Source organism: Branchiostoma belcheri, unplaced genomic scaffold, assembly GCF_001625305.1.
Source record: "Branchiostoma belcheri isolate BF01 breed outbred unplaced genomic scaffold, Haploidv18h27 scaffold98, whole genome shotgun sequence".
Taxonomy (NCBI): domain Eukaryota; kingdom Metazoa; phylum Chordata; class Leptocardii; order Amphioxiformes; family Branchiostomatidae; genus Branchiostoma; species Branchiostoma belcheri.
In genome coordinates this window covers 914,884-939,785 of record NW_017804664.1, presented here as the reverse complement: position 1 = coordinate 939,785, position 24,902 = coordinate 914,884, and the positions used below count along the sequence as shown (strand labels likewise).

The 24,902-nt window shown below is 44.3% G+C and overlaps 3 protein-coding genes and 1 pseudogene across 3 annotated transcripts; 1 reads left to right on the top strand and 3 right to left on the bottom strand.

Annotated features, from left to right (window-relative positions):
• Nucleotides 1–744: 744 nt before the first annotated feature.
• On the bottom strand, nucleotides 745–6,182 carry LOC109461970 (annotated as a pseudogene).
• Nucleotides 6,183–8,043: 1,861 nt separating this feature from the next.
• On the bottom strand, nucleotides 8,044–13,994 carry LOC109461988. Its single transcript, XM_019758469.1, has 3 exons — nucleotides 12,729–13,994; nucleotides 10,156–11,592; nucleotides 8,044–9,825 (listed from the first exon to the last, which is right to left on the bottom strand). Exons 1-3 carry the CDS (start codon nucleotides 13,699–13,701, stop codon nucleotides 8,957–8,959), a joined length of 3,279 nt encoding a protein of 1,092 aa, XP_019614028.1. The 5' UTR covers nucleotides 13,702–13,994; the 3' UTR covers nucleotides 8,044–8,956.
• A 2,125-nt stretch (nucleotides 13,995–16,119) lies between these two features.
• On the bottom strand, nucleotides 16,120–20,619 carry LOC109461987. The gene is made up of 2 exons (XM_019758468.1): nucleotides 19,396–20,619; nucleotides 16,120–18,898 (listed from the first exon to the last, which is right to left on the bottom strand). The coding sequence occupies exons 1-2, from the start codon at nucleotides 20,363–20,365 to the stop codon at nucleotides 16,197–16,199; spliced, it is 3,672 nt and encodes a 1,223-aa protein (XP_019614027.1). The 5' UTR covers nucleotides 20,366–20,619; the 3' UTR covers nucleotides 16,120–16,196.
• Nucleotides 20,620–21,262: 643 nt separating this feature from the next.
• On the top strand, nucleotides 21,263–24,902 carry LOC109462009. Its single transcript, XM_019758496.1, has 4 exons — nucleotides 21,263–21,400; nucleotides 23,014–23,259; nucleotides 23,641–23,767; nucleotides 24,219–24,902. Exons 1-4 carry the CDS (start codon nucleotides 21,354–21,356, stop codon nucleotides 24,393–24,395), a joined length of 597 nt encoding a protein of 198 aa, XP_019614055.1. The 5' UTR covers nucleotides 21,263–21,353; the 3' UTR covers nucleotides 24,396–24,902.

Genomic DNA, 24,902 nt, shown 5'->3' with positions numbered 1-24,902 from the left:
CCTCTCTCTCTCTTTCTCTCTCTTTTTATGGGGCATTCATTATAAGAAATAAAACATATGGACAACAACATGTGTTATATTCATTGTTTAATGTTCTGCTGCTAGCATACACAACTGTTGGAGTTATATAGAGTTATGCATCTTATGAATTCACAATTTCTTATGTATATCACAATAAAACATTAGTCTACAGTTGTTCAGATATACTTGGCACAATTCTGAACTACTTATAGTTAATAATGACGCACACTTGATACGTCCTTGTTGGGAAACATATCACAGACTGACATCTGTTTTGTTTTACTTTAAACAAATGCTTGTTGCTTGTCAGCACAAACAAAGGTTGAATAGGCTAAAGGCTAAATACATATTGTTTTGCATTATCAAGTAAAGTGGAAAGAAGTCTTGGATATGTCTATTTGTATGTAAAACTGAGTCAGTGCCGCACTACATGGTCTCATTATGTACATGTATTGTAAAATCTACATAGTACCGAAATGTTGTGCATTTTTTATTTGAGTGTAGTTATTTTACACTTATAAGGGTATGGGGTATTCATCGGTGTAAAACATATTGAAACCTATATTAGTATATAATATGGTTTTAGTCTATTACAGTGTAGAGGCAGGGACAAGTAAATAAGCTATATAGCTAATATGACTGCAGACATCTGCAGAAAGTTTTGTGAAAGATGGGTATTGTCGTGCTCTTGTCAGCTGTAAACACGTTCCACAATCTCCTCACTACCTTCACCAAATGAAGTTTAACCTTTATGACTGACATATTATAATTGTTTCTCATTGATGATGCAAAATAAGGTCCTTATGATCCGCTCTAACCAAATAGCACGTTGCCCAAACGTTTGCAATTCTATTCTTTAACAATAGCCATTGTAGGATCCGGATTTTCTTATCTATTATGCAAATGAGGTTCTGATTTCTATTTCATGACAATACATCCATAAATTCCTAGGATCATCATACTAAACTACAAGGACAGAAACAAACGCTACCAAAAACATAACTTTCTTGGCCAAGCCAGAGGTAAAATAACTTTTCGTCTGACTCAGACAACATCCGTCCAATTTAGCAAAAATTAATGTCGACAGAGGAATCAATTGCAACCTGAGATACACAGTCAAACATTATGATTCTGATATCCTTATAGTTGCTGGGTTTGTTACGCATCAGCTCGTCAATAATCTCCTGATAACCCAATGACTCCAAGAACATCTCGAACTCCTTACATAACCCATTACAGATCATTCCCTCAACTACCAGCGTCTCCAGAGTTTGGTTTTCCTGGATTGCAGAACACAGGCTGGAGAGGGACTCGCTACTACACGTCCCGTGGTAGACTTTTTTTGTGATATTTGTCATATTTTCAGGATCCCATTGCTTCCACCTAAGTGTTAGTGCCTTTAGCACCTTGTTTTTCTTGATACATTCTGTGAGTTCCTGAACCATCGGTTCAACCTCAAATGTTTCAGGAATTTCTTTGACTGCAAATCCAACATTCTTTGTCATAGACACATCGTTCCCTGGAAGCTCGAACTCAACCTCCTCAAGTGTTGCATGTTGGGAAATGCTCTGTAGGGTCTCTGTTAGATTACCGAACCCCCTGACTTCAGGATCATAACGATACCACTCGCCTATCTCCAGCCTTAACGAGCGGAGACAATTCTGCCTTACAATCATTTGGGCCAACAGCCTGTCATATTCTGAGAAATCTGCATCAGGCGTATCCCCAAAGTTGCCTCGAGCTCCCATGACAAGTCTTCCTACCGTGATTCTGATATGTTCTATCCTTGATGCCATGGAAAGCTGTTGAAGTGAGCTTAACAGTGACAGATATAATGTATTTGGAGGATTAAGAAAAGGGTTGATATGAATGAATACACTTCCTGTTCCACACCGAGGTACGAATGCGCGCAGTGGGGAGAAAGAGTGGTCAACAGCTCTAAGTCTAACACCAGGAACATCAGTCTCATGGAATGTAACAGAATGCAATGCGCAGTAATCTGATAATGTGTCTACCAAGACGTCAAGTTTCTCCCGATCTGAAGACCCTGCATCGTCATTGATATAACTGCAATTGAATGTCAGATGCTGGGTCAATCTTAGATTGTCACTTACAGTTTGTTTCTTTTGACAGGTCAGTACGTGTGTCAAACCTACAAACCAATCCATATGGCGACCATAGTCCTTACTAAAATCACCCAGGTTGTTAGTTGCGTGCTGAGACAGACAAGGTGCCACAATCTCTGCCATTTTAACACCTGCACATTCCGTTCTCCCAAGCCACGTGAGACATACAAACGACAAAACATCCCTGTCCTCATCTATTTTCAACTTTGTTAAGTTCCTCTGCAAACATGTCAAACAGTGGGTTTGCATTCTCGCCTAGGATCAAAAGTAACCAGTCTTGGACCTCCATGTATTTGCGGCGACTACATAAAATCAGTTCCCTGTCGACACCAGTAGTTGTCAAACCAAACAACCTACGAAGACAATTCATCCCCTCTTCTCTACTACCACCTGTGAACAGGCCACTGATATAGTGGGAGGCAATGTACTCCTGAAACGTTTTGTGCAGGAAGGCACAGAAGCAGGTGCGTTTGATTCTGGAGAAAGAGTAATCTCTAGTCAGGAGGCCCAAGGTCAACATGTTATCGGCGTTTGTGCCATATTTCTCTGTGATCTCAGCTATGTTAAACTGGAGCTGCTCCTGCTCTAGCCCCTCCCAGGACAGTTTTCCCAGACCTCGCAAGGCTGCTTCTATGTCAGGAGGAAGTTTGTCACCTTCCGTTGGAAGGGCTTTCTTTGCACAGAATCGTTTAGCGACTGAACGTACAATCATGTCATACAGTTCGGCTTTGTTAGAGGGTAGTTGTTCATTGTTATCTTCCCCAGACAACACATATGAGCAAGTTGTTGAGGGGATTCACTACTAGTTCTGACAGATTTTCTGTTACTGTGGATCTGTTTTACTAGTTGTAAGGCAGACTCTGGGGATTTGCAAAAGTATTTGCGTATGAAATCCTCTGAGTTTTCCTCACTATAGCCTACTATGCTGTAGAACTGGTGACATTTCTCCAGGTCTTTCACACAGTGGTACGGCCTGGAGGTCACCAGGACATGACAGTTCCGGAGGATTTTACCCTGAATCAAGTCCATCACATCTGTGACTTGCCTAGCTGCCTGACTGAGCTCATCTAGACCGTCTAGGATGAAGAGAACATCATCTTGGATCTGTTGGATGTAGGACCAGAGCTGGTCCGGGGTCGTGTTTGTATCCTTTGGTAGGAGCTGCTCAAATATTTCATCCTTTACCTTCCCAGCTAAGTGTCGCATTTCTAGGAAGAACACAACCTTAAACCTGTCCAGTTTCCCACAGGACCAATCATAAGCAAGCTTCTGGCAAGAGCACGACTTCCCAATACCAGGATCCCCCTCTACTCGTATCTTTCGTACGCTACTGTAAATAGCAGTTAAGGTAATGATATCTGTACCTTGAAAGCGCCCCCTACCGTCCCTAGGCTGGAGCTGCAGGTCGGTGTAGATTTCTCCAGGTTGCAGGTTGAGGTCTTCGCACCTGGGCAGAGGCCGCACCTGCGCATACTCGGTACGGTACAGGTCCTTCAGATTAGCGATGATGTCATCAGGCGACCCTGAAATAAGCATAGGTTCTTTTATATCAAATTGAATACAGTACACATTATACAACTTTCACTTTCACTTTCATACACACAATGGCTGGGAAGAAATGTCACGGGCAAACATTTGACTATGACTTCTGTATGTTCCACTTTGAAAAAAAAACTACTAGTACACTATTTTGTATTTGTAACTATCTTAGCTATGATTGGTTTGATGGCCAGTTATAATGTGTACAATACTGAAACAGTCCATATTATCTAACGATATGCATTGACATCCATTGCAACGTTTTCTAATGATTGCATGGCCATGTCATACAAACAAACACGTCCCCCCCCCCCGTTATTCAAAACAGGGTGTAATTTTTGCGGCCAGTCCCAAATGCCTTTTAAATGTACATGTAGGGGTGCTTCTGAAATATTACATTGACCACGAAAACAGCTACGGTAAAAAATATGTGCATCGTCACGCGCATGTCTGCAGACAACATATAAAATTACATACCGATTAAACAAAGGGAACCCGTTTTAGGGACGACGAAAGCCGACTGACCACAATACTCCTGCGGGAGGGATACCTCCTTCATTGAGTAACAAAAGGAACATTAGAATGCCTGCTGCCCTTCCAGATGAAACGACCTGTGAGAAGCATGACTTACCCGTGGCTGTGTCATGGTCTGTCTGCCAGCTTGATTCCACACATGGTTTCGTTTTCGCCCCCGAGCTCTGCCTCTGGGTACCACGGAAGTATTCCAAAAACAAAGTTTTCAACTCGTTACTGTCCTTCCTTCAGACTGTGTTGTCCTTCCTCCAGACGGCTTTGCCCTTCCGTCAGTTCTTCCTTCAGACTGTCTTGTCCTTCCTTCAGATTGTCTTGCCCTTCCTTAAGACTGCCTTGCACCTTCTTCAGGCTGTCTTGCCCCTCCTTCAGACTGGCTTGCCCTTCCTTCAGAATGCCTTGCCCTTCCTTCAGGCTGTCTTGCCCTTCTCTCAGACTGTGTTGTCCTTCCTTCAGACTGTCTTGCCCTTCTCTCAGACTGTCTTGCCCTTCCTTCAGGCTGCCTTGCACCTTCTTCAGGCTGTCTTGCCCTTCCTTCAGACTGTCTTGCCCTTCCTTCAGGCTGTCTTGCCCCTCCTTCAGACTGGCTTGCCCTTTCTTCAGAATGTCTTGTCCTTCCTTCAGGTTGTCTTGCCCTTCCTTCAGGCTGTCTTGTCCTTCCTTCAGACTGCCTTGTCTTTCCTTCAGACTGTCTTGCCCTTTCTTCAGGCTGCCTTGCTCCTTCTTCAGACTGTCTTGCCCCTTCTTCAGAATGTCTTGTCCTTCCATCAGACTGCCTTGTCCCTTCTTCAGAATGCCTTGTCCTTCCTTCAAACAGTCATGCCCTTCCTCCAGACTGTCTTGCCCTAAATTCAGACTGCCTTGTCCCTCCTTCAGACTGTCTTGTCCTTCCTTCAGACTGTCTTGCCCTTCCTTCAGACTTTCCTGTTCTCTCTCTAGACTGTTTTGTCCCCACTTCAGACTGTTTTGTCCCCTCTTCAGACTGTCTTGCCCTCTCTTCAGAATGCCTTGTCCTTCCTCCAGACTGACTTGTCCTCTCTTCAGACTTTCCTGTTCTCTCTCCAGACAGCGTTGTCCTTCCTTCAGACCGTCTTGCCCTCTCTTCAGACGGTCTTGCCCTTCCTTCAGACTGTCTTGCCCTTCCTTCAGACTTTCCTGTTCTCTCTCCAGACTGTTTTGTCCCCTCACCAGACTGTCTTGCCCTCTCGTCAGAATGTCTTGTCCTTCCTTCAGACTGTCTTGCCCTTCCTTCAGACTGTCTTGTCCTTCCTTCAGACTGTCTTGCCCTTCCTTCAGACTTTCCTGTTCTCTCTCCAGACTGTTTTGTCCCCTCTCCAGACTGTTTTGTCCCCTCTCCAGACTGTCCTGCCCTCTCGTCAGAATGTCTTGTCCTTCCTTCAGACTGTCTTGCCCTTCCTTCAGACTGTCTTGCCCTCTCTTCAGACGGTCTTGCCCTTCCTCCAGACTGACTTGTCCTCTCTTCAGACTTTCCTGTTCTCTCTCCAGACGGCGTTGTCCTTCCTTTAGTTCTTCCTTCAGACTGTCTTGTCCCCACTTCAGACTGTTTTGTCCCCTCTCCAGACTGTCTTGCCCTCTCTTCAGACTTTCCTGTTCTCTCTCCAGACAGCGTTGTCCTTCCTCCAGACTGTCTTGCCCTCTCTTCAGACTGCCTTGCCCCTCCTTCAGACTTCCTTGCCCCTCCTTCAGACTGTCTTGCCCTTCCTTCAGACTGTCATGCCCTTCCTTCAGACTGTCTTGTCCTTCCTTCAGCCTTTCCTGTTCTCTCTCTAGTCTGTTTTGTCCCCTCTCCAGACGGTCTTGCCCCTCCTCCAGACTGTCTTGCCCTCTCTTCAGACGGTCTTGCCCCTCCTCCAGACTGTCTTGCCCTCTCTTCAGACGGTCTTGCCCCTCCTTCAGACTTTCTTGTCCCTGCTCGAGATTTCTCAGAAAGTACGTGACCTCCATATCTTCCTGTACAGCTGAGCTGATCTAGCAGGGTTACAGGGTCATGGTAGCAGCGAGAATGGCCGGAACGTGGTCAGGTGCAACCTGCTAAATTACCCTCCCTTCTTAAGTAGTATCATTTTCACTTTCGTACACGTCATTCAAATGTTGGTTAGGCCTACAAACTGATCTTAGAATTCCCACCTAACATCCAAATTAATCGCATAATTATCGCATAATTTTGTCCAGAAGATGCACAGCAAGCCAACCACACGGATGAAGCCTCCTATTAAGCTTTTCATGGGCAATGTTGGACAGGAAAGTCACAAGTCCTCAGCGATATGAAAGTCCGTTTGTCAAGATGGCGGCCCCAGTAGGATAAGTCCGGTAATGCATTGGCGCAGGCGTAGAAGCCTAGTAGTAGAAGCCGCACTTTTTGACTTTTGACACCCTCTTTCTTACATGTTTAATACCAATACCGGTCATTGGCCTTCGAGTCGTTCGAACTTGTTCGGGGAGGGGGTAACTTCCGGGATCGACGACCTCCATTGTGGATTTTGACGTCAAGATGATTAGGTAAATGGGGGTGTTGTAAGGTAAGGTAGTTTTACTTCTGCACACCTGAGAATAAACCATTCGACAGTCGGGGCCGGGGTGACTTGTATTTAATCTTTTTTCTCTCATCGAAATGCAGTTGCCATAATACAAGAATAAACAAACATACATGACAAGTATTTCCTAATTTCATACGCTTGTGTTTTATACTGCATGCTCTTGAAAAATGTAAGAAAAAATATTTATAAACCCCCATTTAAGCTGATGAAACCGGCCAACGACCCTGACCGAGGTCACGGGCTAAGAGTGACTCCAGGCCGCGCAACATATAGGCCCTTCAGTGTTCGGTAAACTTCGCCCTGCTGCCTAACCCCATATCCAGTACAAATGTGGTGCCAAACAGCTACCTTAGCAGACTGAAGGTTAATCTATTCATGGGAACTAACGACTGCTTTTAGTTTTTGCCATACATAAAAGCAGTACGATTTTGAGCTGTCGTCATATCGTTTGTTGAAGGAAAGGTATATCCGGTTAGATTTTGAATCTATCAGACGTTTCAAGTAGCAATTCACAACTTTTCGTCAGTGAATCTGATAATACCTGGATGTCTCACCATCATCGACGAATTGTGGTATCCGTTCCTGGCATGTTTCCGTGCAGCCAACAGGCCACTATTGTGTGCGAGTTTGGGGAAACACCGTGCAGGAAGGGAGAGGCAGGGGGTTGCTTGATGATGACTCCACCAATGATTTTTGCTTTTCTCCAGACACGTTTTGCTTTTGACTTGTCTTTGGCAGTTCTTACCCCGTGCTCATGAGAACAAAAGGCCAGCTCGGGTCACCTTACATGCATGTGTGTTTATGTGTTGGTGGGGGGGGGGCGTTACAGGTGTGGGGGGGATCTTGCAGGTGTGCATTAAGGGAGCCCTGGGGCAAGTAGGTCGAGAGGGGGCATTACGCTGGAGGGGGGCATAAGGCTGGAGGGCCAGGGGGAATTAGTAGGCTACCACGTACGCCAAATGTATTTATGATATGAGTCAGTTGAAAATCAGTGAGTTTTGTAATGACTGTCAAACATACTGTGACACAATGTCTAAGTAACTATAGGTTATTTTGGGGGCCCACCTTATTTTTTTTTTACATTTTATCCGTATTTTTGCGTCTGATCTTCACAAAATCTACTCAGATTATCACGCTATTGTCCTAGTTCATGGTATTATCTCAAAACAAATCAACAGACTGACATCAATATGTATATTTAACATCTGTTTAATATAGCGCATTGCAGTGGTTTCATTTGCTTCGTGAACATCATGTAAATATCTAAGCGTTCTTTTACAGACTTACACACATAGTATAGTCTTCCAATTACGATAAGCATTACAACTATATACAATGTGTCTGATACCTTTGGCGATCCTTCATTTACAAATATCACAAATATCCTCCCTTCTGGTCAACAGAAGGACAATATGTACAAGTCAATCTACAAACACGACTATAAACAAACTTGTAAACAAGCCATAAACAAGCGTATAACTGTACCAGGGAATGCATATATTGTGTTATTAAGTAAAATAGAAATAAGCCATCTTTAGTTGTAAATGTAAGTACAACTTTTGTAACGCTCCCAAATGAACCTCGGTAGATACACACGTTTGCGTATTTTCTTCATTGTCTGCAGACAGGAATGTTCTTGGACCTGGTGCCATTTTGATTTCAGTGAGCATCACGTACTATTATACAGACATGGGTCGTTGCACTAATCTTAACTCACATCGGTGTAAAACAATGTGTTAACATGCATGTCTAATATACATATTTGTCTAATATATTGCGGAGGCAGGGACATCTAAATAACATACTGTATATGGCATCTAACTGAAGAAAAGGTTTGTGATATTAGGTTCAAACAAAAGTGGAAACTGTCGTGCTCTTGTCAGAAACAAACCTTTCTGTTTTAGTGCATACATTGACCTCATAGCAGATGTTTAGAAACCTTGATAGGAAAGTAGATACATTTGGGATGAATATATCTTTGCCTGGTTTGCTTGGAACTCTGACATGCTATTACATCGAAACTTGTGACAACTGGTAGATGAAATTATTTCGTTTCTATTTATTTGAGCAGAGGACGGATTCCTCTTACCTGTACATATCAAAGGCACACATAACCATGGTGAAACCTTTGTTAAGGGCACTTTAGCTGTGAGAAGTGAGTGACGTTTGTGTTCTCTACTGCTATGTGGATGGCCCACGGGGCTCCGCAGCTGTTCTATCGCTGCGGTACCTAACCCAAGCTGCCGGAAACGTCACAAAGTCATTCCCGGGCGTGCGGGCATAGATAGTTATATTGAGCACCTTATAGTTTCTGGGTTTATTACCCAAAAACCTGGCAATTATCCTTGCCTGTCGTCCTGACTGAGAGTCAGACAACATGCCCTCAATCTCCAGCGTCTCCAGAGTTCGGTTTCTCCGGATCGCAGAACACAGGTTGGAGAGGGACTGACTGCTGCAGACTCCATGGTAAACTTTATGTGTTATATTTCGAATATCCCAGAGTTTCCATTTAAGCCTTAGTGTCTTCAGCTTCTTGTTTTTCTTGATACATTCTGTGAGTTTTTGGACCATTGGCTCCACATCAAATGTCTCATGACATTTGTATTTTACCATCTCCACATTGTCAACCATACCAGCCGCCTCGAACTTTGTATTTGCACCTAATGTCAACACATCGTTCCCTGGAAGCTCGAACTCAACCTCCTCAAGTGTTGCATGTTGGGAGATGCTCTGAAGGGTCTCTGTTAGGTTACCGAACCCCCTAACATCAGTATCCTGGCGATACCATCCTCCTATCCCTAGCCTTAAGGACCGGAGGCAATTCTGCCTTACAATTATTTGGGCCAACAACTCGTCATATTCTGAGAAGTCTGCATCAGGTGCATCGTCAAAGGTGTCTCCCGTGACACCACCGGTAATTCTGATATGCTCCACCCTTGGTGCCGCGGAAAGCTGTTCAAGCGAGCTTAACAGTTTGAGATATAACGAACCGTGAGGGTCGATACGGATGGACACACTTCCTGTTCCACACCGAGGTATGAATGTGCGCAGTGGGGAGAAAGTGTGGACAGCAGCCCTAACGCCACCACCAGGATCTAGTAATGTCACAGAACGCAATGCGTCGTAATCTGATAATGTTTCTTCTAACACGTCAAATTCCTCTTCAATCAAAGATCTTGCACTGATATGACGGAGGTTGACTGTCAGATGCTGAGTCAAACTTGGATTAATACTTACAGTTAGTTTCTTTTGGCAGGTCAGTACGTGTGTCAAACCTACAAACCAATCCATATGACGATCATAGCGCTCACTAAAATCACCCAGGTTGTTAGTTGCGTGTTGAGGCAGACAAGGTGCCACAATCTCTGCCATTCTAACACCTGCACAGGTTTTCCCAAGCCACGTGATACACACAAACGACAAAGCGTCCCTGTCCTGATCAGTTTGAGTTTTGCTTAGTTCCTCTGCAAACATGTCAAACAACGGGTTTGCATTCTCACCTAGGATCAAAACCAACCATTGCTGAACCTCCCTGTATTTACGGTGACTAGCTAAGATCAGTTTACTGTTGACACCAGTGGTAGTTGTCAAACCAAACAAACTACGAAGACATTTCATCCCCTCTTCTCTGCTACTACTACTACTGAACAGGCCACTGATATAGCGGGCGGCCATGTACTCCTGAAACGTTTTGTGCAGGAAGGCGCAGAAGCAGGTGCGTTTGATTCTGGAGAAAGAGTAATCTCTAGTCAGGAGGCCCATGCTCAACATGTTATCGGCATTTGTGCCATATTTCTTTGTGATCTCAGCTGTGTTAAACTGGAGCTGCTCCTGCTCTAGCCCCTCCCAGGACAGTTTCCCCAGACCTCGCAAGGCTGCTTTTATGTCAGGAGGAAGCTCATCACCTTCCACTGAAAGGTCTTTCTTCGTACAGAATCGCTTAGCAACTGAGATTACAATCATTTCATAGAGTTCAGCTTTGCTAGAGGGCAGCTGGCCATTGTTATCTTCCCACACAACACATACAAGTACGTTGTTGAGGGGGTTCACTACTATTTCTGACAGATTTCTGTTACTGTGAAGCTGTTCCACTAGTTTTGAGGCTGACTCTGGGAATTTGCTAAAGTATTTGTACACAAACTTCCTTGAATCGTACAAACGATAGCCTAGTATTTTGTAGAACTGGTGACATTTCGCCAGGTCTTTGACACAGTGGTACGGCCTGGAGGTCACCAGGACATGACAGTTCCGGAGGATTTTACCCTGAATCAGGTCCAGCACATCTGTGACTTGCCTAGCTGCCTGACTGAGCTCATCTAGACCGTCTAGGATGAAGAGAACATCATCCTGGTTCTGTTGGATGTAGGACCAGAGCTGGTCCGGGGTCGTTTTGGTATCCTTTGGTAGGAGCTGTTCAAATATTTCATCCTTTACCTTCCCAGCTAAGTGTCGCATTTCCAGAAAGAATACAACCTTAAACCGGTCTAGTTTCCCACAGGACCAATCATAAGCAAGCTTCTGACAAGAGCACGACTTCCCAATACCAGGGTCCCCTTCAACTCGTATCTTTCTGCCTTCTGATTTAACCTTATCTTCACTGTCTTCACCTGTATTGTAAATATCACCTAAGCTTACAATAGTGTCTGTGTCCCGGAAGCGCCCCCTACCGTCCCTACGCTGGAGCTGCAGGTCGGTGTAGATTTCTTCAAGGTGCAAGTTGAGGTCTTCGCACCAGGGCAGAGGCCGCACATGCGCATACTCGGAAGCGTAGAAGTCCTGCAGACAGGTGATGACGTCATCAGGCACCTCAGATAACCCTGGAATATACACAGGTTATAAAGTAATGTATAAAGTAAAATACAACATAATTCACTTTGATTTGATCCATCTACTAGTAGTATAATGTGCAAAAGATGGATCAAATCAAAGTGAATTATGTTGTATTTTACTTCATACATTACAGCGGTCAGACATTTCAGCTAGTATCCACTAGCTTTCGTCAGCGACTGTTCCAACATGCCAGTCAGTGACGACAGCTATTGGATACTAGCTGAAACGTCTGACCGTTTCCAAAATCATATCCAGTTGCTTGAGTAACTGCTTTTTGACAATTTCATATTTGTCAGTACCTGTCATTCTTAGAACAGCCAGTCCTCAAGCTTATGTATGTACAATAAAATGTACTGAGATTTCCTACTGTAACATATTCCATGAAATAGAGATCCATATAAATATTATAACTGCATAATTTAAGTGCATATGTACATTTTTTAAAGGGAACATAACCCTTACCCTAACCCCCCATGTAGATGAGAGAATCCCTGCCCCCTGTAAGTAGCACAACTCACCTGCACCTTGGTCTGTTTGGCAGCTTGATTGTGCAGATGGTTTTGTGATCGCCCCCAGGCTCTGGTTATCACAGACTGGCTCTAAAGCTACAAAAGGGAATATGTATTTCATATACTGTTAGAAGTTGCATATCTGACAATAGCATTTCAATGTATGCAGTAATAAATAAGTATACATGTCACCTTTGCAGTATTATATGTTTTGTTATTAGTTGCAAATATATCATGTCAACCCCTGCACTTTGGCTGGGAAAATACATTAGTGAACAAATGAAGACGTTTTACAGAAAATGTAAGATTAGTCTGCTATATAATGGGAGGGGAACACGGAGTGAACGACAGATTAACAACAGCCTGTAGGCAGTGGCTGAACTGTACAGTGACATAGTGTACTTTTCCAACATGACATATGATGTTAGGATCTTTTAGATATCTAACGTCCAAAACTTTTATAAATTCTCAGCTTATTAATACTAGTAGTCTTCCCAAACATCACTAGAAAGACACGACACATATACCCAAAGAAACAAGGGTTAAACACAACATATTTATTTTGTGTTGCCTGTCAAATGTAAGTAGATAACATTTCTTGTGATAAATCTTACCTGTGCTGGAGCTTGAATCTTCACGTTGTCCGGAGTTTGTTCCCGGGCTCTGGGCATCGCGGACTTCCTCCAACAGACTCTTTATCTCCTCTTGTCCTTTCCTTAGGCTTTCGCCTTGATCCAAAATTTCTTTTCTCTGACTCTCTCCTTGGGCCAAGATTGCTTCTTGTCCTTTCATCTGATCCAAAACTTCTTCTTGTCCTTTTTTCTGGCTCTCACCTTGGACCAAGAGTGTTTCTTGCCCCTTCAGCAGCCTGCTTCCTTGATCCAAAACTTCTTCTTGTACCTTTTTCTGGCTCTCTCCTTGATTCAAGAGTGTTTCTTGCCCCTTCAGCAGACTCTTTCCCTGATCCAAAACTTTTTCTTGCCCTTTCCTTAGACTCCCTAACTGAGCCAGAATGAGGTCTTCCTTGTGCAGTCGCTCTAGCAGGTCGAAGTACTTCCTTTCCAGTTCTGGGTCGATGCTGCGCCTGCGCCTTTTTGCAATTCTGTCTCTGTCTCCTCCTCCGAGAGCAACCAGTATAACAGTCAGTTCATTCCAGAGCTTGTCAAAGTCTGCTTCAGACAAGTCCGTGCTTGAAATGTGCCCGTAATTGTCGTTTCTGAACCGCCGGAGTCTGTCCCGTTCGCCTGAATACGGTGCGTTTCTACCGAGTTCATAGCACACAATTTCTTCCAGGAGGAGTTCTAAGAGTGATATGTCAAACCCCTGCGCTGTATCTGGTACATTGCCGCTGGCTGGATACAATGTTTCTCTCTGACCAGCAGTCAAGCGTCGCAATCCACAAAGGTACCTATTGTGCTTCTTCAGCTGCACACGAAGACTTGGAGGGTTCATTTTCTTTACATCGTCCTCAAATATTCTCCTGAGTAGCGCAGTCCCCTCGTCGATCAGCAGAGCTGCCAGTTTGGCACCCCGGGCCGTACCTGGGGTGTAGACCGGGTCCGTGTTTGTGGGCTTGCTCAGGGCCATGGTAGCGGTGTAAATGTCCCAATAGTGATCAGGTACTAGGTGCAGTCTGCTACATTTCTCTCTTCTTAATACTATACTAGGCTGTAGTATTCTTTCAGGTTCGTACACACGCCATTCAAATGTTCACCAAAACGTCATATTACACACCTGCCATTCAATTTACGCGTAATTTCTTTCCAGATGAAGCACAGCAAGCGAATCCCATGGGCAGAGCCTCCTATGAAGCTTCATACGGACAATGTTGAATAGAAAAGAGCCACAAGTCGTCAGGGGAATAAAAGTTTGTTTGCCAAGATGGCGGCCCCAATACGTCATTCTCATTGTTTACCTTTGCCATGGTTTTGCACACCTGAGCATGAACCATTCGACAGTCGGGGCCGGGGTGACTAGTATTTAATCTTTTTTCTCTCATCGAAATGCAGTTGCCACAATACAAGAATAAACTAACATACATGACAAGTATTTACTAATTTCATACAGGCTTGTGTTTTATACTGCATGCTCTTGAACAATGTCAATGTAAGAAAAAGACGTTTATAAACCCCTATTTAAGCTGATGAAACCGGCCAACGACCCTTACCGAGGTTACGGGCTAAGAGTGACTCCAGGCCGCGCAACATACAGGCCCTTCAGGGTTCGGTAAACTTCGCCCTGCTGCCTAACCCCATATCCAGTACAAATGTGGTGCCAAACAGCTACCTTAGCAGACTGAAGGTTAATCTATTCATGGGAACTAATGACTGCTTTTAGCTTTAGCCATACATAAAAGCAGTACGATTTTGAGCTATCGTCATGTCGTTTGTTGAAGGAAAGGTATATCCGGTTAGATTTTGAATCTGTCGGACGTTTCAAGTAGCAATTCACAACTTTTCGTCAGTGAATCTGATAATACCTGGATGTCTCACCATCATTGACGAAATATGGTATCCGTTCCTGGCATGTTTCCGTGCAGCCAACAGGCCACTATTGTGTACGAGTTTGGGGAAACACCGTGCAGGAAGGGAGAAGCATGTGGTTGCTTGATGATGACTCCACCAATGATTTTTGCTTTTCTCCAGACACGTTTTGCTTTTGACTTGTCTTTGGCAGTTCTTACCCCGTGCTCATGAGAACAAAAGGCCAGCTCGGGTCACCTTACATGCATGTGTGTTTATGTGTTGTGGGGGGTGGGGCTTACAGGTGTGGGGGGATCTTGCAGGTGTGCATTAAGGGAGCCCTGGGGCAAGTAGGTCGAGAGGGGGCATTACGCTGGAGGGGGGCATAAGGCTGGAAGGGGGAATTAGTAGGCTACCACGTACGCCAAATGTATTATGATATGAGTCAGTTGAAAATCAGTGAGTTTTGTAATGACTGTCAAACATAGTGTGACACAATGTCTAAGTAACTACAGGTTATTTTGGGGGCCCACCTTTTTTTTTTTTACATTTTATCCGTATTTTTGCGTCTGATCTTCACAAAATCTACTCAGATTATCACGCTATTGTCCTAGTTCATGGTATTATCTCAAAACAAATCAACAGACTGACATCAATATGTATATTTAACATCTGTTTAATATAGCGCATTGCAGTGGTTTCATTTGCTTCGTGAACATCATGTAAATATCTAAGCGTTCTTTTACAGACTTACACACATAGTATAGTCTTCCAATTACGATAAGCATTACAAATATATACAATGTGTCTGATACCTTTGGCGATCCTTCATTTACAAATATCACAAATATCCTCCCTTCTGGTCAACAGAAAGGACAATATGTACAAGTCAATCTACAAACACGACTTTAAACAAACTTGTAAACAAGCCATAAACAAGCTTATAACTGTACCAGGGAATGCAACTATTGTGTTATTAAGTAAAATAGAAATAAGCCATCTTTAGTTGTAAATGTAAGTACAACTTTTGTAACGCTCCCAAATGAACCTCGGCAGATACACACTGTTCTTGGTGCCATTTTGATTTCATTTACTTACTTACTAGTATACAGGCATGGGTTGGTGCCGCACTAAAAATAAGCTTAACACACATCGGTGAAAAACAAATGCATGGATGTGTTAACATGCATGCTCAATGAATTTTAGTCTAATACATTGTGGACGCAAGTACATCTAAATAAGATACTTTATATGGCATCTAACTGAAGAAAGGTTTGTTTAATTAAGTTCAAACAAAGGTGGGAACTGTCGTGCTCTTGTCAGAAATAAACCTTTCTGTTTTAGTGCATATATTGACCTCATAGCAGATGTTTAGAAATCTTGATAGGAATGTAGATACATTTGGGATGAATATATCTAGCCTGATTTGCTTGGAACTCTGACATGCTATTACATCGAAACTTGTGACAACTGGTAGATGATATTATTTCGTTTCTATTTATTTGAGCAGAGGACGGATTCTTCTTACCTGTACATATCAAAGGCACACATAACCATGGTGAAACCTTTGTTAAGGGCACTTTAGCTGTGAGAAGTGAGTGACGTTTGTGTTCTCTACTGCTATGTGGATGGCCCACGGGGCTCCGCAGCTGTTCTATCGCTGCGGTACCTAACCCAAGCTGCCGGAAACGTCACAAAGTCATTCACGGGCCTGTGGGCAAACACAGTTATGTTGAGCACCTTATAGTTGCTGGGTTTATTGCTCAATAACTTGGCAATTATCCTAGCCTGTCTTCCTGACTGAGAGTCAGACTTGTACAACGTCAACATCCCCTCAATCTCCAGCGTCTCCAGAGTTCGGTTTCTCTGGATCGCAGAACACAGTCTGGAGAGGGACCGACTGTTACAGACTCCATGGTAAACTTTATGTGTTCTCATTCGGATATCCCGGGTTTTCCATCTGAGCCTTAGCGTCTTCAGCAGCTTGTTTTTCTTGATACATTCTGTGAGTTCGTGAACCATTGGCCCCACATCAAATCTCTCATATCTTCTGTACTTTACCACCTCCATGTTGTTAACAATTCCAACCACCTCAAACCTTGTATTGGTATTTGCGTCTACGCATACTGTCAACACATCGTTCACTGGAAGCTCGAACTCAACCTCCTGAAGTGTTGTATGTTGGGAGATGCGCTGCAGGGTAGCTGTTAGGCTACCGAACCCCCTGACGTCATGATTATAACGATACCATTCGCCTATCTCCAGCCTTAACGAGCGGAGACAATTCTGCCTTACAATCATTTGGGCCAACAACTCGTCATATTCTGAGAAATCTGCATCACGTGTATCGTCGAGGGGGTCTCCCGTGACACCGCAGGTAATTGTGATATGTTCCACCCTTGGTGCCACGGAAAGCTGTTCAAGCGAGCTTAAGAGTTTGAGATATAACGAACAGTGAGGGTCGATATGGATGGACACACTTCCTGTTCCACACCGAGGTATGAATGTGCGCAGTGGGGAGAAAGTGTGGATAGCAGCCCTACTACCACCAGCAGCATCAACTAATGCCACAGAGCGCAATGCGTCATAATCTGATAATGTTTCCTCAAACACGTCAAATTTCTCTTCTTCCGAAGATCCTACACCCATATGACTGAGGTCCACTGTTAGATGCTGAGTCAAACTTGGATTGTTACTTGCAGTGAGTTTCTTTTGGCAGGTCAGTACGTGTGTCAATCCAACAATCCAATTTATATGGTGATCATAGCGCTCAAAGAACTCACCCACATCATAGCGCTCACTAAAATCACCCAGATTGTTAGTTGCGTGTTGAGACAGGCAAGGTGCTACAACCTCTGCCATTTTATCACCTGCACAGGATTTCCCAATCCATATGATGCACACAAACGACAAAGCGTCCCTGTCCTCATCAGTTTGAGCTTTGGTTAGTTCCTCTGCAAACATGTCAAACAGCGGGGCTGCATTCTCACCCAGGATCAAAAGTAACCAGTCCTGAACCTCCCTGTATTTAAGGCGACTATTTAAAATCAGTTCCCTGTCAATATCGCTAGCATTTCTCAAACCAAACAATCCACGAAGACATTTCAACCCCTCTTCTCTACTACTTCCATCCGTGAACAGGCCACTGATATACCAGGCAGCCATGTACTCCTGAAACGTTTTGTGCAGGAAGGCGCAGAGGCAGGTGCGTTTGATTCTGGAGAAAGAGTAATCTCTAGTCAGGAGGCCCATGTTCAACATGTTATCGGCGTTCTTGTCATATTTCTTTGTAATCTGAGCTATGTTAAACTGAAGCTGCTCCTGCTCTAGCCCCACCCAGGACAGTTTCCCCAGACCTCGCAAGGCTGCTTCTATGTCAGGAGGAAGTTTGTCATCTTCCACTGGAAGGTCTTTCTTTGTACAGAATCGCTTAGTAACTGAGAGTACAATCATTTCATACAATTCAGCTTTGCTAGAGGGAAGCTGGTCATTGTTATCTTCCCAGACAACACAAATGAGCAAGTTGTTGAGGGGGTTTACTACAATTTGTGACAGATAGCTTTCACGTAGAAACTGTTCGGGTTGAAGCTGTTTCACCAGTTTTGAGGCAGACTCTGGGGACTCGCAAAAGTATTTGCGTATGAACTCCTCTGAATTTTCTTTACTATAACCTACTATTTTGTAGAACTGGTGACATTTTTCCAGGTCTTTGACACATTGTAAAGGCCTGGAGGTCACCAGGACATGGCAGTTCCGGAGGATTTTACCCTGAATCAAGTCCACTACATCTGTGACTTGCCTTGCTGCCTGACTGAGCTCATCTAGACCGTCTAGGATGAAGAGAACATCATCCTGGTTCTGTTGGATGTAGGACCAGAGCTGGTCTGGGGTTGATTTTGTATCCTTTGGTAGGAGCTGCTCAAATATTTCATCTTTTACCTTCCCAGCTAAGTGTCGCATTTCTAGGAAGAACACAACCTTAAACCTATCCAGTTTCCCACAGGACCAATCATAAGCAAGTTTCTGACAAGAGCACGACTTCCCAATACCGGGGTCCCCTTCAACTCGTATCTTTCTGTCTTCTGATTTAACCTTAACTTCACTGTCTTCACCTGGATTGTAAATATCACCTAAGCTTACGATATTGCCTGTGTCATTGAACTGCCCCTTACCGTCCCTGCGCTGGAGCTGCAGGTTAGTGTATATTTCTCCAAGATGCAGGTTGAGGTCTTCGCACCAGGGCAGAGGCCGCACATGCGCATACTCGGTACGGTACAGGTCTTGCAGACAGGTGATGACGTCATCAGCCACGTCAGACAATCCTGTATGGAGTGGTGTGCAGATTTTCAAAACATTAAGCATACAGCAGACAATTTGTAACATATCTCTTGTTCATGTTTATCCTATTTTATATGGGATGGCAACTTGGGGGAATATTGTGAAGTTACCTACCAGTTTTACTACTATAACTCCGTGCGGTTTTCCTACTCTCCAAGCAGAGGTTGCAAATTGGTGGGGAAGATCGTTACCTTTCTATATATGTCCCTTTTTTTCTGTCGTGTCGCTACCAACGTTGGTGGGGGTAGCGACAGGATCAAAACGGGACACGAATAGAAAGGTAACGATCTTCCCCACCAACCTCTGCTTGGAGACTCAGGGAGTACGTCAGTTTTCCATCAGATCTCTTCAATCTGCTAAATCCCTACCAGAAAAGCATGATGAGTACCAATGCTACTAGACGGTCTGAATTAAGTTAAAAGACTCCAAATTTGTGTTGCCGGTCGAATGTACAGATAACATTTATTGTGACAAATCTCACCTGTGCTGGAGCTTGAATCCTCGTGTTGTCCGAAATTTGCTCCTGGGCTCTGGGCATCGCGGACTTCCTCCAACAGACTCTTTATCTCCTCTTGTCCTTTCCTTAGGCTTTCGCCTTGATCCAAAATTTCTTTCTTCTGGCTCTCTCCTTGGGCCATGATTGCTTCTTGTCCCTTCATAACTTCTCCTTGTCCTTTTTTCTGGCTCTCTCCTTGATTCAAGAGTGTTTCTTGTCCCTTTAGCAGACCCTTTCCCTGATCCAAAACTTCTTCTTGTTCTTTTTTCTGGCTCTCTCCTTGGGCCAAGAGTGTTTCTTGTCCTTTCAGCAGACTCTTTCCCTGATTCAAAATTTCTTTCTTCATACTCTGTGCCTGAGCCAGGAGAAGGTCTTTGACCTCCATGTCTTCCTTGTACAGTTTCTCTAGCAGATCGAAATGTTTTTTCTCCTGCTCTGGGTCGATGCAGGAGTTGAGTCTTTCTGAAATCCTGTCCCTGTCTCCCCCGAGAGCAACCAGGATACCAGTCAGTTCCTTCCACAGCCTGTCAAATTCTGCTTCAGACAAGTCCGTGCTCGAAATGTGCCCGTAATTCTCGTTTCTGAACCGCCGGAGTCTGTTTAGTTTGTCTGAGTACGTCTGAATTCGTCTGAGTTCGACTGCATTTCTGCCGAGTTCATGCAAAACAAGTTCTTTCCACAAGAGCTTCAAGAGTGATATGTCAAACCCCTCTGTAGTATTTGGACTGTTACCGTGGGCTGGATACAGTGTTTTTCTCTGACCAGGGTTTAAGTATTCCAACCTACAAAAGTAACTCTTGTGTTGTCCCAGCTGCTTTCGAAGACTTGGGGGGTTCATCTTCTTTACTTCCTCCTCAAATTTGTTCCTGACAAGCGCAGTCCCCTCGTCCACCAGCAGAGCTGCCAGTTTGGCGCCCCGGGCCGTGCCTGGGGTGTGGGGCTTGCTCTGGGCCATGGCGGCGGCAACGCCTACCTAGGTACGTACGTACACAAACTTCTAAAACTCTCCCAAGTCGGTACGTAACGTTCGATCAGTGAGTCCGTCAGTTCTTGGCGGTTTGAAGAAACAGATGACAGACAAGTCGCCCCGCGTGTTCACGAAAAGAAGCTCAATGCATGACGCAACCGAGACGCAACATTTTCGTGCCATATGTGCGTCGCTTCGAGTCGTTCGAACTTTGTTCGGGGGGAGGGGGCGTAACTTCCGGGATCGACGACCTCCATTGTGGATTGTGACGTCAGGATGAATTACCATTAGGTAAATGGGGGTGTTGGTTCGTTAGGTAGTTTTACCTCTGCAAGATCAACCTCCTTGGCAAGATAGAATAATATGACAAGATGATGTTGGTGTTGTAAAAACATGAGTTATGTATGACCAAGCAAAGTACTAACGGGCGTTAACGTTATATATTATATATATAGAGAGAGACAGATATGAAAAACTGTGACTGAAAATAATAGTGTTCCTATACCACAACCCCTACCTTGTAATGCTTTAGTTTAGTTCACCTTTGCGAAGGTCAAAGTCATTTCTACGCCACGCGTGACGTCACATTCACAATGATACGATGTGTTTTGATGATGGTAATCAGGAAGACTAAAGGTCAAAGGTAATGGAAACTTCTTGTGGGTGTCCGTTGTACAACAGTGCCTGAAAATAGCTAACACCCAAGTTCAATTCGCCAGGAAGAATTCAGTTGCAAAACAGTAAAATCCAAAGCAAAATGTATTTCGACAAATAATTAATGTGAATTTGGTTGATTAACTGGTCATGTTTTATTGTTAACGGGAGCCGCGAAGACGAAATGACAGGCAGTAAATAGTTTCGCCGCGGCGAAACTATTTACTGCCTGTCATGAGGTGGAACTCTGCTCGGTTTTCGTCGCTTTTTTACCAGATTTCGCCGTAATTTCCCGCTTTTCTGTCAGAACTACGGCTGCAAGATGAGCGGGGGGAGTTCCAGTAAGGCCCAGAAGGAAATGGCGCGAAGGTAGGTGTTTTGTGCACGCCGATTCGAACCAACAACTCTCGGTGCAACTGTAAGGTCGCCGTGCCACACCTCCGGAGGTTTTGCGGTCAGGAGCAAAGATTCTTCTGGTTTTCCGGGCGTACTTGGCGTTCGAACCGCGTAGGAATCCCAACCGCAGAATGTATGGCTCCTCCCTGAACTAAAAAACGGTCCGAATATCTCCTAGCGACCTCGAATTTCAGTCCATAATTTCCCCCAAGTGCCATCTGTATGTGTAACTCTTTATGCTATGAAACAAAGTATGATAAACTATATGAATCCACACCTGACTTCGACAAATGCATATTGCAAGTGTAATAAACTTAAAAGTGGAGGGGAGGGGGTTAGGTGGGTTGGACATAGTGACTAGGGTTTGAGCAAATCTGGGCCACCCTTATGCAGGCTTTCTCTCGTGGTCACTTCTTCACCCTATTTTTGCTGAATTCTATTATCCATAACCATGAACATAAGGAAAGGCTTGGTAGAAGTTAAGTATGTCAAATAATGATATGAATAGTGGTAACAACTACAGTATAATGATGATTGTTATTATGATGATGATAGTGATATTGAGGTCGGAAGTGATGCTGATGATAAAGATGATGATGATAGTGATGATGATGTTATGTTGGTAATAATTATGATGAAGATGTTATGTTGATGCCGATGCTTATTTTGTGTCCAGTGCCCAGTATTGTACAGAAGTTTTGGAGTACGGGGGTTTGGACTCACTGGGACCAAACGATGATGATGATCGTGATGATAGCTATGATCTTAAGATGATGATGATGATTCTATGTCCTTCTTGTGCCCTGAGTATTGTACAGAAGTTGTGGAGCACGTGGGTCCTTCCCGTCCCCAGTATCGTAGTACAGTTCTTAAAGGAGCACAAGGGTTTGACTTGTGGCACTGGACTGGGACCAAATGATGATGATATGATGATGATGTTGGTTATGTTATATGCTGATGTTGATTCTATGTCCTTCCTATGCCCAGTATCTTACCTCGGACTGCAGGGGTTCGACTCATGGCTGAATGATGGTGATGATGATGATGGTTATGATGATGTTATGTTGATGATGACACTGATTCTCTCACCTAGCCTTGCTGTCTCCAGTATTGTATAGAAGCTGCATATAGCGGGGGGGGGGGTGTTCGACTTGTGGGACTGGACTGGGACCGAACCATGATGATGATGATGATAATGATGTTGACAGTATTGGTGACAATGATAGTTATGCTGATGCTGATTCTGTCTCTGTCCCGTCCCCAGTATTGTACAGAAACTTTGGACCGCAGGGGTCCGACTTGTAGCACTGGACTGGGACTGGATGTTGATGATGATGGTCATGATGATAGTGATGACGATACTTATGTTTATGATGATAATGATGATGGTTATGCTGATGCTGATTCTATTATGTCCTTTCTGTCCCCAGTATTGTACAGAAACTGCGTACAGCGGGGGTCCGACTTGTGGCACTGGACTGGGACTGAATGATGATGTTGATGATGATCGTTATAGCTTATACTGCTGATGTTGTAATGTTGATCATGTTATGATGATGCTGATTCTCTCATCTTCCCGTTCCCAGTATTGTACAGAAGCTTCGGACCGCGGGGGTCCGACTTGTGGCCCTGGACTGGGACCGTACGATCATCACAGTGCACACCAAGGGATGCTGGGAGGACAGCCCCAGCAAGCTGGCGAAGCACGTCCGGCCGTGCTTTAAGTACTTCATCGCGGCGTGTCTCGACTCCACCCTGCACCTGTGTGTCGTGACCTTCAGCTCACAGTCTGCGCTCATCAAGGACACGCTAAAAATAGCCATCCCACACAGGTACGTCACGCTAAAAATAGCCATCCCACACAGGTACGTCACGCTAAAAATAGCCATCCCACACAGGTACGTCATGCTAAAAATAGCCATCCCACACAGGTAGGTCATGCTAAAAATAGCCATCCCACACAGGTACGTCATGCTAAAAATATACGTCCTATCAAATAGTAGGGGGGTCCAGTTTCTTGTTCCTAGTATTTTTAGTACAGGGCATCCAAAAGACACTCAGGACACCCACTAACTAAAAGCCTGCAAGCAATCCTTGATATCAATCAATATGGTTTGTATCCAGTCTGTAACAATGGTTTGTATCTTCCCTGCCTGTTCCAGAGACACGAGCATGTGTGCATAACGATTGTTTGTCTTCTATGTGTGTACCAGTGACACGAGTGCAATCATTATCCGAGGGAACACGAAGGACTGGGGGAGGATCCAGGGTGTACCGATCCTCGGCAAGCAGCAGCACATCGCATCCGCCATGCGCGAGGTCACGTCAAAACGACACCAGGTATGCGTTTATCTTTAAGGTATAAATAAGGTCAATGACATGGACCAGACAACTTTTTCTGCCTTGTCTTCTTTTCTAAGCAAATACAATCTTTATTGCATGTTCATGCCCATTGGGCTAAATGCATACGTACGAGGATGATAAACTTAAGGTCAATGACCTGGACCAGACATCTGTGACCATGGTAACTGGTGCTGTAGCAGACACCCTGGTGTTGGATTACATTATGTTGCAAGTGGCAGGACAGAGTTAGAGGGCCTGTTCACCATATACAAATGTACATGTACAATGAATGTGTTTCAGTAAGAATGATCAGAGCAGTAGTTTGTCAGGCTGGGCCATGTGAAGGAAAAAATTATGCATTTGCTTTGCAATTGTTACCTTTCGTAGTTGTTAATTTAATTAAGATTCTCCACAGACACCATCACTTTTTCACTTCCCCTTTCCTCAGGTGATCCAGCCAGGTGAGGTCCTCCTGATGGACGACGACACAGAGAACCTGAAGATCGCGGAGACATTCGGACACCGCGCCTTCTTCATCCGGGACGACATGGCCATGGAACACTTCTCTGACTGTGTCACGGAACACTTACCCAACAACACCAAACCTGCAGGAGACAAGGACTAGCGCAGAAAGAACGATCGCGGGATTCGCGCGAAACACTCGCAAGAATCGCATTCTTGGGAGAGAGAAAGAGTGAACACTCGCGATATTTGTGTTCTTGAGAGAGAGGAGAGAGAGACTTGTGACCAAGAGGAGTAAACTTTCTATCCAACACTAAGTAAATTGGGACTTACCACCCAAATTTTGACTTACCACTCCGTCAGCCTTGTTTATCAGTCGAAAATTTGGGTAAGTCCCAATTTACTTAGTGTTGGGTAGAAAGTTTAGCCCTTTTGGTCATAATGAAGTATACCAACACGGACGAACTTTCATGCTGAGACTGAGAGACTTTGTTTTGTATAGAGACTATAGATTGAGTGTAGAGAGCAGTCAAGAGACTGAGAAACGCAGTCTTGGAGGAGTCTTCACTTCACATAGTTTTTATCTTGAAGGAATCTTCAGGCTGAGGTCTTGAAAAAAGAAATCTTCACATAGTTAATCTTGAAGAAATCTTGAGGCCGAGGTCTTGAA